Raw genomic sequence first — 16,966 nt, 5'->3', positions numbered from 1 at the left:
ACTAGTATACACATTTTCGGAGAGCGTACGCTTGTATTTTGGAGAAATAATTTGCTGTGAGATGAGAGCACACGTCTTGCTGTCAAATCTTCTAGAGTGCTATCATTTTTTTTTTTTTTTCCAAGGCTTGGCTAGTGTGTGTATCAAAGTAGGGTCTCCTGAGGTCATTTACTTCATGTTGCTGCCCTGCAGGATCTTGGAGTCATATCTCACTCCAACAGCTCACATGTTTACCAGAACATCACAAAGCCAAGCGAGTCCAAGAAAATCATGTAGCACATGATGGCAAAACAATTTGACAGCTTTTCTGCATGAAATTAGAAAACGTGGTAACAAGTGAAAAGAAACTTTTCAAAGATTACCAGGGATATACATGACCATTCAGCAGTTTGGGGTCATTAAGATTTTGAATAGAAAGAAATACTTTTATTCAGCAAGGACACATTAAATTGACCAAAAGTGACAGTAAAGACATTTACGGTGTTACAAATAGATTGAAATAAATGCTGTCCTGTTGAACTGTATATTCATCAAATAATCCTAAAATGTTACTTGAGCACCAGTCAGCATATTAGAATGATTTCTGATGGCTCATGTGACAATGAAGGCTGGAGTAAAGGCTGCTGAAATATAAATATATAATAGTTTTAAGAATATATTAAAATATAAAACAGTTATTTTAATAAGTACAGCCTTGGTGAGCAAAATAGACTTCTTTCAAAAAACATTAAAAAATAACTTTTGAAAGGTAGTGTTTGTTGAAGGTTAAAGACTCAAGTTGAATACAAGCAAGAGAGTGTGTTGTTTGCATTTGTTTTTATCGGTTTAGACCTGTATCCAAGCTGTAGTGGTCCCTGTACCAGTTAATTGAGCATTGCTCGCCTTTCTTTAATTGCTGTTTATTGATTTGTTGAAAGACCAGAGGCTTTGTTTGTTCAGCTTTATTAGTTTCATCCATTGACCCTGTGACTGGCCATTAAATTGATTCAAGTCTTTTGTTTTTCCCAGGCTTAATCAATTGAGATTATTAAATAAGTTCACAGTAAAACCCTAATTAAGAGATGGAGATCAAACCATTTGATACTAATCATCCATGTGTTAATGTTGTTCCTAGATCCTGGTATACAGGGAAAATTTGGGAATTTCTGAGGACCAATATTCCTCAATTCCAGTTGGATGAAGAGAGCTCAGAGGAGAAGAGCACGACTACAGATTCTAATGTGAACGAGATCAAGAGTGAATCTCCCACAGTACTTAAGTGCAGAGGTACCGTTCCACACACACACACACATCACAGTCATTTATCCCTTAACAGCATGTGACATGTCTGATTAAAAGACACCGGCAGAGAGAATAAATGAGAGAATCGATATGGCAAGATACCTGCTATGCAAATGGCTCTTTCTTTAAGAGTATTCTAATGGAACTTAAAAATCGTGATTTAAAATTTAAAGTAATTTAAGTTTTACAGTGTAAACGATTAAAGGGATAGTTCACCCCGAAATGAAAATTCTGTCATTAATTACTCGCCCTCATATCGTTCCAAACTCGTAAGACTGTCATTCATCTTCGAAACACAAATGCAGATCTTTTGGATGAAATATGAGAGATGTCTGTCTGTCCATTGACTGGCTTTGCAACGACCACTTTGATGCTTCAAAAAGAGATCGTAAAACTAATCCATATGAATCTAGCAATTTTCTGAAGAGACGCTGATGAACAGATTTAATTTAGGCTTTTACTCAAATGTAAACATCGATCAGCGAACATAAGCAGATGCTCAACCGAACATGAATAACGCACAAGAACAAACCTCTTCTGGAAGCTCAAACGTGCTGCATAACCAGTGAGGTTCATTCTTGTGTGTTACGCAGCATGTTTGAGCTTCCGGAAAAGGTTTGTTGTTGTGTGTCATTCAGGTTTTGTTGTGAGTAAAAGCCTAAATTAAATGTGCAAGTGTTTTTTGCTAGTTTCAGCCCGACGCAGTTATCATTTTTACGTTCTGGGCCACGTTGTTTAAATAGCAAATGCATTTGTGCCTATTTGTGTGCCCATGGGCGTGCTGGTCTGAAAACGAGGTGTGTTCAGGCGCATTGTTGGCGCATTGCTATTTTGAGGCAACTGAAATAGACTGCGCCATTGATCAACTGAAACCTGGTCTAAAGTCAATGGCGCAATATTTTTTTGTTATTTAAAGAGCACGTTAATAATATGCGCCTATAGGCGGGTGCACAGCACGCATACACTCTGCTTATTACACACACACAGGGATGCGCAGCAGCACACAAACATGCCAAATATTAAAAATAAAAGGATTACATTGTAAAAGATTATTATTGTGTGCATAAAGATAAAAATGCTTTGGTGGAATCTGGCTTGTCCCGTAGATGGTCTGCTTACGCGCTTTAACGAGAGGCTAATGAAAACCATAATTATGATAATAATTGTAAATTCACAAGATTTTCATTCTAAATGTTGCAGTGTAGAGGTTTAGTGGCATAGTGGTAACCTTTTGTACAATGGCAGTATTTATTGAGCACATGGATATTAATAGCTATTTAGCGCTTGAAATCCTAAGGCCTCACATGATCAATCTGAAGCCATGTGGTTACCACTATAGAACTGTTGAGAGTGGAAGACCTCATGAAAATGTTTGATTTCAAACCTTTGAGGTCATCTCCGTGCTAGTGCACTCCTAAAATTTGACAGAATTAACCCTTTAGTAGCCTCAACGCTGCCCAAGTTTATATCCAACCTGCTTCAGCACATGTGAATTTCATACTGATGTGATTTTCAAGTGGTCCTGAAGAGCTTGATTAGCAGGTTCAGGGTTGGAGTTAAACTCTCCAGGACAGTAGATCCCCAGGAGCAGGGTTGAAGACCTCTGCTTTAGCAGATATACAAATTTAAATTTTATAGTCTCTTCTTGGAAAATTCATAAAATATTGATGATTTAATATTATGGTATTTTAAATGCATGATTTTCAGGGCCTGAAAAAGTCATTTTTCTGGTAATGCTCAAATTATTTATTTGGCTAGAAAGTACTCTTTATGAGTGTCTTGGAAAAAGTCATGGAAATGTATTATATCTTAAAGTAATGATAATGTATAATGTCTTAAAAAGACATGTAAATTGCTATAGTTAATATAAATTTTTCTAGTAATGCTCAAATTATTTATTCGGCTAGAGGTTACTCTTTGTGAGTGTCATGGAAGGTTATGGAAATTTTTAGTATCCTAAAAAGTCATGGATATTGCTATAGTCAATATAAGTTTCTGGTAATGCTCAAATTATTTTTTTCGACTAGAAATTACTTTTTGTGAGTGCTATCTTTATAAAATGAGTTTTTGAAAATCCTTATTCAGTCATCATAAAAGGATTCAAAAGTCATGGAAAGTTCATGGAAAATCTTTGATCTGAAAGTGTAGGACCCTCTGTAGTCCTTCTGTATTTTGATATTTCCCACTCGACTTGAATAGTTTTAATATTAAATATGTCAGTACAAAAAAACAAACAAAACTGCTATTGCCATATTCAAGGTTTGGACATAAAATGTTCTGTTTTTCTTGTAAGAGTCTGCTAAGAGGAAGAAAAAAGACAGAAGGACCATTTAGCCCAAGGCGGTTATCCATCCAAATCAAAGTCAGTTTTTTTTTGTTTGTTTTTTTGTCTTGTACTTGTGCATATATATATATATATATATATATATGCACATTTTCATACATGGTACTTTTCCCCTCTCTCCTCACCATACATTATTCACTCTGAAAAATGTAGTTGAATATTTGATTTTCATACAGAAACTCCTTATATGCTCTCTGAAAACACATATTAATAATTTGCAGCCAATATGTCATTGAGCTCTCCATATAGGGATGGTGATCTGTTTAGCGAGGCATTATGGGTAAAATGACCCATAAGTATCAGTCTGCCCCCTCTGACCGCTCGTCTTCAGGTAGCACCCTCTTCCGTCTCCATGCATCACTTCTTCTGCAGGTTCATGCATTATGGAGTCAGTGCCACAGCCTTCACTGCCAGATGTGTATCATGAGCATGAATAAATAAAACAACCCCTTTCTGTGATTGGGCACATGTTTGTGTGTGCATAACTGTATTTGTGTTTGCACTGAAGAAGTGTGCAGCAGTGTTAATCTGTATGAGTGTTTGTGTCAGACTGTGAACAGAGCGCCAGTGTTTTTTCTCTCAGGTAGTGTGATCTGAATTGAATTATATGGCATGGCCTCGGGCGAGCACTGTCAATTCTGTCACTGTGCAGTTTATGCCTGAAATATGCAAGGAGAGCAAAGATGCATGCACACACTCACACATACACAATATGCATCAATTTTACACCGACCTGCTTTGAAAAGCTCAGTGCTGTTGCGATAAGGAGGTGTAATTGTCAGTATGCTTGTAAACATGGATTTCCGACAGGTCTATGGAGACTAACAATTTGATGAGTCTATTGAGGCTAATGGTTTGCTGTTCAGATAGACCGTTTTGGATAATTGGCTTCTGTAAGTGAGTGGTTCAGATTACACTGGGATAATGCAATGTTTGCTGCTGAAATTCACTCTCTCTCTCGTTATCCTTTGCAAACATTCTTCGTTTGCTCTGTCCTCTTATCTATAGGGTCCTTTAATCCATATAATGAATCCATCCCCTCTGTTATCCTCTCACTCCCTCTGGGTGTTTGATACTAATTAATGGGCTGGAAATTATAACATGCTTTGACATATATCACTTTGGCACCGTGGCCTAGATCTTCAGTGCCTAAAGGCGAATCTCTTATTGAAACATACACACATGATCGCTGTTCATTCTATTTATGGCACTTTCCATGAATAGGACACAAAATAGGTCCAGCAACTCTTGAAGTAATTTTTTTTTTTTAACAAATTGTAAAAGGTGGTGCTTAACCTTTAGAAAATGTGGATTGTCAACCTTTTATTTTATTTTATATATTTTGCCAATATTATATGCACCATTTTATTTTCTATTTTCTCCGAGGTTTGCTTCCCTGTTATCGCATTTTGAACAAGCCTAAACATAATTCTTCTTTCCCAAGTTAAAAAAGTTCACTTTGTGGGGTCTAGCCAGTTTGGGCTCAAAAGTTGGTTCGTAATTATCGATAAATTCAAAGAAAATTAAGAAAATATCCAATAACTTGAACGACAGGGTTGTTCATAAATGGTGGGACACAGCTAAATATAATTTTTTTGGCAATTCGAATTAGTTTATAAATAAATGTATACTTATGAATAATATTTTTATTCATATTTTTATTGTTATTGGATTGTCAAAATTATAGCATTTGATTATAATTGTTGAATATAGTCAAGAAGATCAAGGTGGGGCAGTCTAAAATTAAAATTACAAAAATGACAATTTTTGTTCTTACAAAATTTCTCTCTCACTCTCTCTAAATATATACACATATATAAAACGGTTCCTGTCCTTGATTCTGATTGGTCAATAGCTGTGTTTAATTCACGATAAAACACTGCTATGACCGCTTCACCCAACGGTTCTGTGTATCACTACACAACACCCTTAGCATAGCAACCATTCTTACCAACGTAAACTGTATTTTCTCAATTGATATTGTTCATTGAAGCTTTCTGTATTGTGTAGAAGAGTATTGTGAGAAAAAGATCGAGTGAGCGGGTTTATTACCTGCATTCAGATTTAGCATTTTCCTTCAGGTCAGTCCTATGTTCATGATAAACAATCTGTTTAAATGTCCGATGTATTATTTTGTCCTTTTAACAGTTAAGGGGTTTTCCATGACTGACAGCGTTAGTCAAAGTATTTGTCAGTTGCGTCTTGTTCCGTGTTCACAACAATTTAGTCTTTTCAATGTAAAAGTCTTTGCTACTAACTGACACACTCATAAAGACGGTCTTTGCCGCCATCTAATGGCGTAATAATGTAACTTCTGTTGCTGTTCACGGTCATATATATTTATATCATGACAACTCTTGGAAGATTGTTAGCATGGTAATGGTTATGACGTTGTTAATGTATTTGGTCTTGGCGGCATCTACGCTGCTGTAGATTATTGCTGTTGTTGTAGATTATTGCTGCTGCTGCAGAGCAAGTACAGGAACTTGCTACTGCCAATACATACATTGATACGCTGCTGCGAGTAAGACATACTGCTGCTGCACAAATAGCATATATCAATAACCCTAATAGCAGATCTATACAGGTGGAGCTGGGGAAGGTGGAGGGTTTTAGAGGAACTCTGAAGCGCGTTGCAAACTGCCATAGTAAATGTAACCAGCTATTTAAATGTGTGAGCAACAAGGTAATTGGCTGCAGATGTGACATGGACCAATCAGCTTGTGCCAGTAGTTAACGCTAATCATCAGCTTGCGTTAAGACCCATCAGCCTGCGTCATCTAGAGTTTCATGACAGAACTATGTATATATACAGTATATTGCTAACAAGACAATTAGGGCAAGGCACTGATAGCCTGATAAGAGCTTAGAGATGGCCTTGGGAGATGAGGATCAAACACTAATAACACAGTGCCTCTGTTCCTTCCTCTACACTGGAAGTTTGTGTGCTGTGTGAATTAGGAAAATATGGCTTGACAGATTTCAGTGCCCTCTCCGCTGTTCATGCCTTTGTCTTTGAAACTCACGCCTTGATCTATCCACTTGTTCTTTCTTCCTCTTATTCAAGGCTGCGCTCCATTCATTTGATTATGCTTTAAGTATTAAAGAGACGGAAGTCTGACAACGGAAAAAAAGTTCAGCTTAGATTTTGAGGGCCTAAAAATGACATTTCCTTTCATGTATAATTCTTTTAGTCTTCTTCACACTCTTTCTTCTTTCTGATTTAGCCACTGGTCCTATTCCTCAGATGGCAGTGTGTGCCAGTTACCAGCCCTTGCACCTGCTGGAGAAAAGGACCTCAGTGCTTACAAGGATGGTAAGCACATGTTTTTCAATCTGTACTATAAACTACCATTCAAAAGTTTGGGTTCAGTAAGTTTTTTTTAAATAAATGTTTTTTATTCATCAGAGAATCATGAAAACATTTTATTATTTATTACACCAAATCAGCATATTAGAATGATTTTTGAAGTATCATGTGACACTGAAGACTGGAGTTATGACTGCTGAAAATTCAGCTGTATTTTTGATCAAATAAATGCAGCCTTGATGAGCATTTCATCCAAAAACATAAAAAAATCTGACTAACCCCATCCTTGAAACGATAATATAATATAATATAATATAATATAATAAACAGTATCATAGCAATATCATTGTATAGCATGAGAATGGGGTCACCCATGTGATATGACACGCGGCAGTACTCTTGCTTTATTAGCTTTAGACCAATATTCTTACCCAGCTTGTTTGATATTACTCCACTGCGCACACTTACCTAAAGCTCATTAATGTAAAACCTGCCCCAAATGGTACTCTCCCTCACTCTATCTTAGTCTCAAGCAATATTTGGCTCTGTTTGGATTAGTGCTGGCTGTCTAATCTGCTATTAAGTTTTCTTCTATAATCTATGATCATGGTGGGTGTGTTCTTCAGGCTGATTCGTCTGAGAGTCTGAGGCAGTATGGGCTCTCTCAGCTCTTCAGTCACCCTGTGCTGCTCACCTGCACTCGAGACTGCCCCCTGGTGGCCCCTCCCAAGGAACCCCCAGTTCCTCAATGGAAACTCATCCGCCCCCGCAAGCAGACTAACATCACAGATGAGCCCAAGGGTAACACGTGTGTTTTTATGTGTACATGTGATTTAATTTCTCATGTAATTATTATGATAATTGCTTAGGTTTGGACAAACTGATGTTTATGCCCTTTAGAACCCACTGTTCAGAAGCCAGAGCAGTTCATTGAGGTTTCCAGCCCCTTCATCAACTTTAAACTCATGACTATGGCTGCACATGACATGTAAGCTCTGTGTATGTGTGTGTACTGCAAACTAAGCTACCAATTACATTACAGGGAAATAGCCAAGCTAACCTCAAAACTAGAGAAAGTCACTAATGTATTTACTTGCAGTACAGAATCGTTTACAAGCTGCACATGCAGGTGTTTAACTTAATAAAGACCTTCTTTATTGCTGGCAAATGATAGGATGCATTTCCAGATATAGTGTCCAGAATTTAATGTAGGCATCATCAGGGGACGACAGCTAGGAACGTTTTTGTGATTTATGAGGACACAAATTTGTATAATATTATAGGTATTACACTGGTATTACGACGTAAACATGAAATATGAGAACATTTCATGAGTCCTCATGTTTAAAATAGCTTTAAAAACATACTAAACAATGTTTTATTAAAAATGTAAAAATGCAGAATGTTTTCTGTGATGGGTAGGTTTAGGGGTAGGGGTAGTGTAGGGGGATAGAATGTACAGTTTGTACAGTATAAAAACCATTACCTATGGAATGTCCTCACTTTGATAGCAAAACAAACCTGTGTGTGTGTGTGTGTGTGTGTGTGTGTGTGTGTGTGTGTGTGTGTGTGTGTGTGTGTGTGTGTGTGTGGTGAAGCTTAAAGGAATATTTCACCTAAAAATGAAAATGAATTTCATCATTTACTCAGCCTCATGTTGTTTCAAACCTGTATGACCTGTATTCTGACTTCTGTGGAACATAAAAGAGTTTTTATTTTATTTTTATTTTTTATGGCAATACAGTGAAAGTCAATGGGAATCAAATCTGTTGGGTTACCAATTTTTTCCAAAATTCCTCATCTGTGGCGCATAAAAGAAAGAAAGTCGAACAGGTTTTGGAATGACATGATTATAGAATTTTCATTTTTTGGTGAACTTTCCTTTTTTACGTCCCTAACCATTTTTTGATTTATCCCACAAAAAACGTAAAACATAACCACTAATTTCTGACAATAAATACAAATGTCCCACTAAATGCTCTTTTTGTTCTGTTTTGAATTACTGTTTTACAGAGTGAGAAAACATTATTTCTTGTCTAGACTGAATCAAATCTTACTGAAACTGACTCAAAATATCTATTTGCAAATCAGGCATCACTAGCTATGATTCTAAAAGAGCTAATGATGCCCAACAGAAAATGCCGGACATTTGTAGTGAGGCTACTACTTAACACTGTACATGTACACAAGTGCATTGTATGTACTGTACATGTACATTTCTTTATAGGCCCTGTGGTAATGAGTACTTTGCTTTTTCATATTAATCAATTGATAATACACAATTTCTTAGATACATCAGTGGGAAACCTGAACCTAATGGAAAAGTTTTGGTCTGTCATGTCATAACTGAAGCAATGACATAGCTGCAACCCACCAGGCATGAATTATTTAGAGTGTCTGAATATGAGCTTTGTTATAATTCCAGGTACTTTTTCTTCAGTTGCACATGTGAGTACATTAGTGTGCTAAAAGCAGTAATTGGCTGTGTGGGAGAGTCAGACAGGGACAGAGACTGTGGTTCTCATTGTGCTGCTCTCGAGCACAAGACAATATTCAGTCATCTGAAACTCTTTAGAGCATAAGAAATGTGTGTTTAACCTCAGAAATGGGTGGTTTTGCTTTACATTTTTTTCAGATAACAACAAAATAATTATGTTTTTTATTAATTTTTTTATTTGTGTGTCTGTTTTTAGGGAGCAGGGAGGTTTAAAGAGGCGTGGCTATAACTCTAATCTCTCCTCCTTTTCTGAAATGGATGATAGTGAAGGTGACCACACTCGAAATGACATCACCCAGAGCAGCCTTAATACACTGGACATCACTGAAACCACTCAGGTAGGCCTGAGGGAAATGGATACGTGGTCTTAAATCGCAAGTAATATGTGATGTGCACTACGGTTTAAAAGTTTGAGAAAAAGAAAAGGCATTTATTTGAAATAGAAAGGTTTTGTAACATTATAAATGTCTTTACTGTCATTTTTGATCAATTTAATGCATCCTTGCTAATTAAACTATAAATGTCTTTCAAATCTTACTGACCCCAAACTTTTAAATAGTAGTGTATGTCGTATGAATGGTGACTGGTCTCTCTGAACAGATTCAGTCGAGGGTTTGACTGTACTCCAGGGGTTGCACTGTTGATGCACAGCATTCTGGCAGTGTGTTTCAGTTTATGCCATCTGTACAAGCAGTGTGCATCAAAATGTTCTGCTCTCTGGCTATAGTGCGACTGGTGGCCGGGAGGCCGAGACAGGCTATGACATCCTCTAACGCCTCTCTTTTTCCAGCTCCAATGTCACTCTGCCTGTCTCCCTAATCAAGAGAGTGCCACTGGCAAATCCAGTATTAGAGAGATGGAGAAAGAAAGAGAATGGTAAAAACATGCGTGCCTCGTTACATAAAAGGACAGGTCGTGTCCTCGCAATGATATAAAAAGCAGCACAATTAGCCTGTCAGTCATCAGAGTGGATGTCTCACAGGGGGGTCAGCTCAGATCGGACTGAGACCGATAGCTTCCATGTAGTTTGTAAGATAATTGTCCAAGTGTGTGCCTGTGGGATCTAATAGGATTGCTGTACACTTACAGTAATAGTTTACCCAAAAATAAAATCATCAATGTCATTTTTTTTACTTACATTATTTACAGTCGTTCCAACTATTTATCCTGGCCGGTCTTTTCCATATAATGAAAGTGAATGAAATCCGGGGCTGTCAAGCTGTAAAATCACAATAAAAACACCATGAAAGTATAAAAAAAAAGGTCCAATGACTCACGTTCACTTATTCAAAGTCTCCTGATGCAGTTGAATAAATTTTGGTCTTTTTCTCACACAAAACTTAGTCTTCCATGGTGCAAACCAAGTGTGCCACACAAGTCCTGAAACCTGAAGCCAAAGCATTTCGATCGCCTCCTAGTGGCTGGCTGCAGTATAGATCTTAAACCCCGCCCTCTCCATGTAATCTCCATGGGAAACGAGCCAAACTAAAAAATCCAATTATATTATAAATAATTTTTTTCCAAAAATGGTTTCTGTTATTTTATGTAGTTCTTATCAGGCAGATTTATGTTCAAGTGTTCTTTCCCAATAAGTTTGGTTTTAGTACGTTTTTTGATGCTATAAAAATGGGGTGTAACATCACGATTGACTTCTGTGCTTGCAATTTGAGTCTGCAGGAGTGGGAGTGTGGGTGGGACCTTGATACCACGGCTTCACCTCAGGATCACTACTGCGCAGACTCGGGCTCCAAACAATGTAAATGGCAATGACCGTTAATAGGATATTTTGGCTACATTTTTCTACAGTGGAAGGAAGCGGAGACGCGCTGTCCAACTTTTACAGGTCTATAGTGCGAATGGGCCTTAACTCTCCTTAGAGCGTTCATGAGAGAAGTTGTGATTCATGAACAAAATCAGTCAGATTTTGCTCAATCACTCAGTTTGTCAAGTTCACAAGTTCCAGTCAGATTGATTTGTTGAATCTGTTAATGATGGCAATAAAGAGATTCGCCACCCAAAAATGTCTGTCATCAGTGCTCACCCTCATGTTGTGCCAAAATTGTATGACTTTTTCTTCGGAAGAACACAAAAGACAATATTTTTTGAGGAAAGTTGGGTACCAAACATTGGATTGCATTGACATCCATTGTATGGACAAAAAAAACAGTGAGACATTTCTCAAAATATAATTTTCTATGTTCCACAGAAGAAGGAAAACATGAGAGTGAGTAAACGATGACAGAGTTTACATTTTTGAGTGAACTATCCCTTTAAAGCTACACTATGTAACTTTTGGCCCTCTAGTGGCTGATGCGTAAAACTACAATACAAACTAAATACGTTGTTTTGTGCTTCAGCTCCACTATTTTGCTCAATAATCTGATGGTGCCCATGGTTACAGGTGATTGCCTTATCAGTGCCAATGACACTAGCAATATCAGAACTCCCCTAATAACAAAAGTCAGATATCTGAGTAACACTATACTGTTATAATGAATATTCATATCAGATAAGATACAACTGTGTAAATTATTACAACTTGGCTTTTCTATTTATAGGCAAAAAGACCAAAGCAGCAACTGTTTTAGAGATTGACTGTTCTATCAACATAATTGTTTTGTGAACCTAGCCAATGAACAGCAAATGTGATGCTATGCAAATATGTTGATTTGTGTTTTAATATTTTGTGTTTAGCACTTCCAGGCTCTATAACACGAATTCTGGAAAAGTTGGGACGTTTTTTAAATTTGAATAAAATGAAAACTAAAAGACTTTCAAATCACATGAGCCAATATTTTACTCACAATAGAACATAGATAACATAACAAATGTTTAAACAGAGAAATTTAACACTTTTATCCACTAGATGCTCATTTCAAATTTAATGCCTGCTACAGGTCTCAAAAAAGTTGGCACGGGGACAAGGCCGAAGACCTTTATTAGATGCCCGTAGTCTTCGGGCCCTCAGACGGCACTGCATCACCCAGCATGCTTGTGTCAATGACATTACTAAATGGGTCTAGGAATACTTCCAGAAACCACTGTCGGTAAACACAATCCGCCGTGCCATCTGCAGATGCCAACTAAAGCTCTATCATGCAAAAAGGAAACCATATGTGAACATGGTCCAGAAGAGCTGTTGTGTCCTGTGGGCCAAGGCTCATTTAAAATGGACTGTTTCAAAGTGGAAAAGTGTTCTATGGTCAGGCGAATCCAAATTTGACATTCTTGTTGGAAATCACGAACGCCGTGTCCTCCGGGCTAAAGAGGAGGGAGACCTTCCAGCATATCATTAGCGTTCAGTTCAAAAGCCAGCATCTCTGACGGTATGGGGGTGCATAAGTGCATACGGTATGGGCAGCTTGCATGTTTTGGAAGGCACTATGAATGCTGAAAGGTATATAAAGGTTTTAGAGCAACACATGCCCCCCTCCAGACAATGTCTATTTCAGGGAAGGCCTTGTGTATTTCAGCAGGACAATGCAAAACCACATACTGCAGCTATTACAACAGCATGGCTTAGTCGTAGAAGAGTCCGGGTACTGAATTGGCCTGCCTGCAGTCCAGATCTTTCACCTATAGAGAACATTTGGTGCATCATTAAACAGAAGACGACCACAAACTCTTCAGTAGCTGGAAACCTATATCAGGCAAGAATGGGACCAACACCAAAACTCCAGAAACTCATAACTTCGATGCCCAGACGAATATTTTATTGTGAATAAAATATTGACTCATGTGATTTGAAAGTCTATTAGTTTTCATTTTAATCAAATTTAAAAAACGTCCCAAGTTTTCCGGAATTCGGGTTGTACATCAGAACGCTGACTCATTATTGGCCGGCTCCTGCATCAGCAGCACATGAATGCGTTGTGCTGCTCACATGAACAGCCTCTGCCAATACTGAGCCGGCGTTCTGAGGTAGAACATGGAAGCGCTGAACATAAACAGCGTATAAGAATGACACATAAGAGAAGATTTAGTTGAATAAAGTTATTTTTGTTTTGTTTTTGCACACAAAAAGTATTCTCATCGCTTCATAAAATTAAGTTTGAACCACTGCAGTCACGTGGACTATTTTAATAATGTCTTTAGTACCTTTCTGGACCTTGAAAGTGGTGGTTAAATTGCTGTCTATGGACGAGTCATATACCGCTCCGATTTCATCAAAAATATCTTAATTTGTGTTCCGAAGATGAACGAAGGTCTTACGGGTGTGGAACGACATGAGGGTGAGTAATTAATGATAGAATTTTCATTTTTGGGTGAACTAACCCTTTAAGTAGCTATTGGATCATGCCCTGAGAAATGAGTGGTGAAGTCACCTGATATGATTTAGACATATTATTGAGTTTTTGATAATGTTGTAAGCTGAATTAGGTATAAACAGGAGCTGTTTTACCACAGTAATGTGTGGAATGCACCCTGAGGTGTTTACTGCCATATTAAAAACAAACACACTTCGCTAGAGACTGATTCTCTTCTCTTCTCTTCTCTTCTCTTCTCTTCTCTTCTCTTCTCTTCTCTTCTCTTCTCTTCTCTTCTCTTCTCTTCTCTTCTCTTCTCTTCTCTGCATTCCTTTCTTCCCCTTCTCCTCACCTCAGATCCGTGGTGAGTCACAGTCTATCTCTGAATCACTGGTGCTGTCGTTCGTTAGATGTGGCATAGAGAGAGCCCCTAATTGTCCTCCACATTTAAATTGCACAGTCGGACGACTCCTCAGGCTTTAAAAGGCTTTCTAAGTGACACGAGGTTGGGTTCAATCATGGAAAAAAAGCACATTGGAGAAGTTTCTAAGGCCTTCAGCTGGATTGTTTCCATGGCACCACACTGTTAGTTAAAGGGTAAAAAAAAATGAACATTTGAATAGTTTTACAAAAAGGTGTCTCAATTAGCGGGTGAAGACTGACATGCTAATCAAACCTATGTCCCCTAATCCTGTCACCATCCTAGTGCCCTTAATGTTTATGGCATTCGCTCTCTTGTGAGCAGTTAATTGAAGGAGAAAACCTTCTCTGGTGCGAGTCCAGATGTCAGATTAGAGGATTTCTCATCGTGTTCTCGAAGCCAAACGGGCTCAGCACATGCTGACTGGATGAATGTGGACGTTCTCTGTCTCCACTGCTTTCCTCTGCCCTCCTCTGCCATGTCTCTCCCTGCTCACCCTGTGCACTTTTTATCCCCCCATTTTCCCCCAGGTAACAGCAGAGGACAAGAAAAAGGACGACAGCATCGCCAACGGTAAGACGTGTCTCCATAAGCATTGCCACTGCACAGTCCACACTGTCACTCAAACACTTATCGTAAACTGTAATGTACCATATATGTAAATAATTGTATGTAAAGCTCAAATTAGCCAGTTACATTTGGCAATATGTGTTACATATCTCAGTTAGCAGTTACGATGAAAATTTGAAGAAATGCTCCAGAAATGCCTTGAGCGAAATATATTTATTCACATAAACCGTGCCATCATTTATAAGCTTTTTCACTTGAAAGATTGGGAAAGCATTACTCATTTTCAATTGAGTGCTTCTGTAACAATGTGGAATAGAAATGAAAGTGAAGTGAAAGAATGAATTTGTAAAGGCAGACGATAATTCGCCTCACTTATATCCCTCCAGTCATTGTTTAGCCATCAGAGCAGCGAGGCTAATAGCTGCTGTAATGATATGATAGCTGGCTGCTTTCACAATTGCACTTTCTCGTTTATCCCACTCTTCCTCCATCCAATCCGTCTTCTTTTCATCAGCACAAACACAGATGCACACACACAGACGCATGGCATCATCTTTATCTCTGTGATCATGATCGTGCTCTCGCCCCTCATCACGACAGGCCAATTATGTGCTTTCCCAGAGAGCCCAGTGTGTTGCTTAGTAACACCTGTGGATAAGTAAATGGAGTGAATGGCTTTGCTACGGCATCTATATTCTCATGGTTTAATATGGCAGAACACCACACTGAGTGTAATGAGTTAAAGCTGCAGTATATAACAGTATTTCACTAAATTGCCATAATGAATTGAGTGACACCAATGAAAGAGCATTTATAAATTCAATATGGTACAACTGATTGGCTTAATGAGCTCTACTGATTGGTACCACTGAGATAATCATGGTATCCCCATTTTTTTCTTTTTTTTTTAATGACTCACATTTGCAATGTTGGAGAGTTACTGCTAACTTAACCAAATTTTTCAGTAGTGTAACAGTTCAACTGTTTTAAAAATATTGTACGTTTTCAAGCTACTTTTCTAATAAGTAGCAGCTGAATGCTAATATGCTATTACTGGTTTATTGCTGGGACAGTGATGAAATGCACTCCCCTATAGTGCAAATGAACCACTTGAAAAAATGATTCGCTGATTCATTTTATTCCCTGCACAGAAGTCCCTGTCAGCCTAGAAAGTTTATCTTTCCAAGAAAACCAATCTATGATAGAAAAATAGCTTAGGCTAGAGTAGTTGTTCGATTGCTGTTTAACATCTTTACTGTGATCATGAAATGGAAATTCACCTATTCATCTATTTTCTAAATGCCTGTAATTGATTGTGAATGATTCCTCCATTTTCTTCTTTTTTTGACCATGTAATTTTGAACTGCTGTTTGGTAATTTTTTTTTTTTTTTTTTTTTACTTCATCAGAATAGTACATATCTTGGTAACGGTTTTGGCACTTGCTATGTGAACACACACACACACACACACACACACACACACACACACACACACACACACACACACACAAAAATCATGATTCGAAAATGTTAAATGGTCCTGACAAAAATACTCACACTTGTACTGTTCACTGTCAAAAATTACTGCATTGGAAATGAATGGGAAGCAAATTTCTAGTGGAAACATTTGGTACTGTGCCCAAATAAAATCTTACTGAAAGCTCTTTTTAAAATATATAAATCTCAAATTTGGAACACAACTTGTTTAGATTTATGGCTTTGGTTTTCTCACAGTTTTAAAGTAAAACATGTTTTGGAAAATATATATTTCATATAAAATTTTAAAATTGTATTTCTATGCATTTTTCAAAATAATAAACTTAAACTTCTAAACTTTTTTTGTTTTCACTTTTTTAACTTCAGCAACAATCTGCCAAGTGTCTTCTTTAAAAAGAGACCAAACTTAAACAGTTAGTTCACCCAAAAATGAAATTTCTATCATTAAGTACTCACCCTCATGTCGTCCCAAACCCATAAGACCTTCATTCATCTTCGGAACACAAATTAAGATATTTTTGATGAAATCCGAGGGTTTCTGAACTACACATTGTCAACAACGTCATTGCACATTTTGAGGTCCAGAAAGGTATTAAAGACATGGTTAAAAATAGTCAATGTGACTACATGTTATGAAGCAACGAGAATACTTTTGGTGTGCAAAAACAACTAAAATAATGACTTTATTTAACAATTTGAACTGTTGTCACACACAGTTGATGTAGTGAATGCACTGCAGGCTTCCATTTTTATGTCTGAACGCCGGCTCAGTATTGGTCGAAGCTGTGCACGTGAGCAC

The 16,966-nt window shown here is 37.7% G+C and overlaps 1 protein-coding gene across 3 annotated transcripts in view; it reads left to right on the top strand.

Annotated features, from left to right (window-relative positions):
- The window catches only part of adgb (androglobin), a 48,098-nt gene that overhangs the window by 11,034 nt on the left and 20,098 nt on the right, over positions 1-16,966 (top strand). For all 3 annotated transcript variants that reach the window (XM_051875668.1, XM_051875667.1, XM_051875669.1), the window contains exons 8-13: positions 1,115-1,266; positions 6,853-6,941; positions 7,562-7,736; positions 7,836-7,923; positions 9,629-9,770; positions 14,631-14,673. In XM_051875668.1, the coding sequence (XP_051731628.1) occupies positions 1,115-1,266; positions 6,853-6,941; positions 7,562-7,736; positions 7,836-7,923; positions 9,629-9,770; positions 14,631-14,673 (689 nt within the window). The remainder of the gene's footprint in view (positions 1-1,114; positions 1,267-6,852; positions 6,942-7,561; positions 7,737-7,835; positions 7,924-9,628; positions 9,771-14,630; positions 14,674-16,966) is intronic.

This window comes from Ctenopharyngodon idella, chromosome 20 (genome assembly GCF_019924925.1).
Source record: "Ctenopharyngodon idella isolate HZGC_01 chromosome 20, HZGC01, whole genome shotgun sequence".
Classification (NCBI taxonomy): Eukaryota; Metazoa; Chordata; class Actinopteri; order Cypriniformes; family Xenocyprididae; genus Ctenopharyngodon; species Ctenopharyngodon idella.
This window is presented reverse-complemented; position numbering and strand designations above follow the sequence as displayed.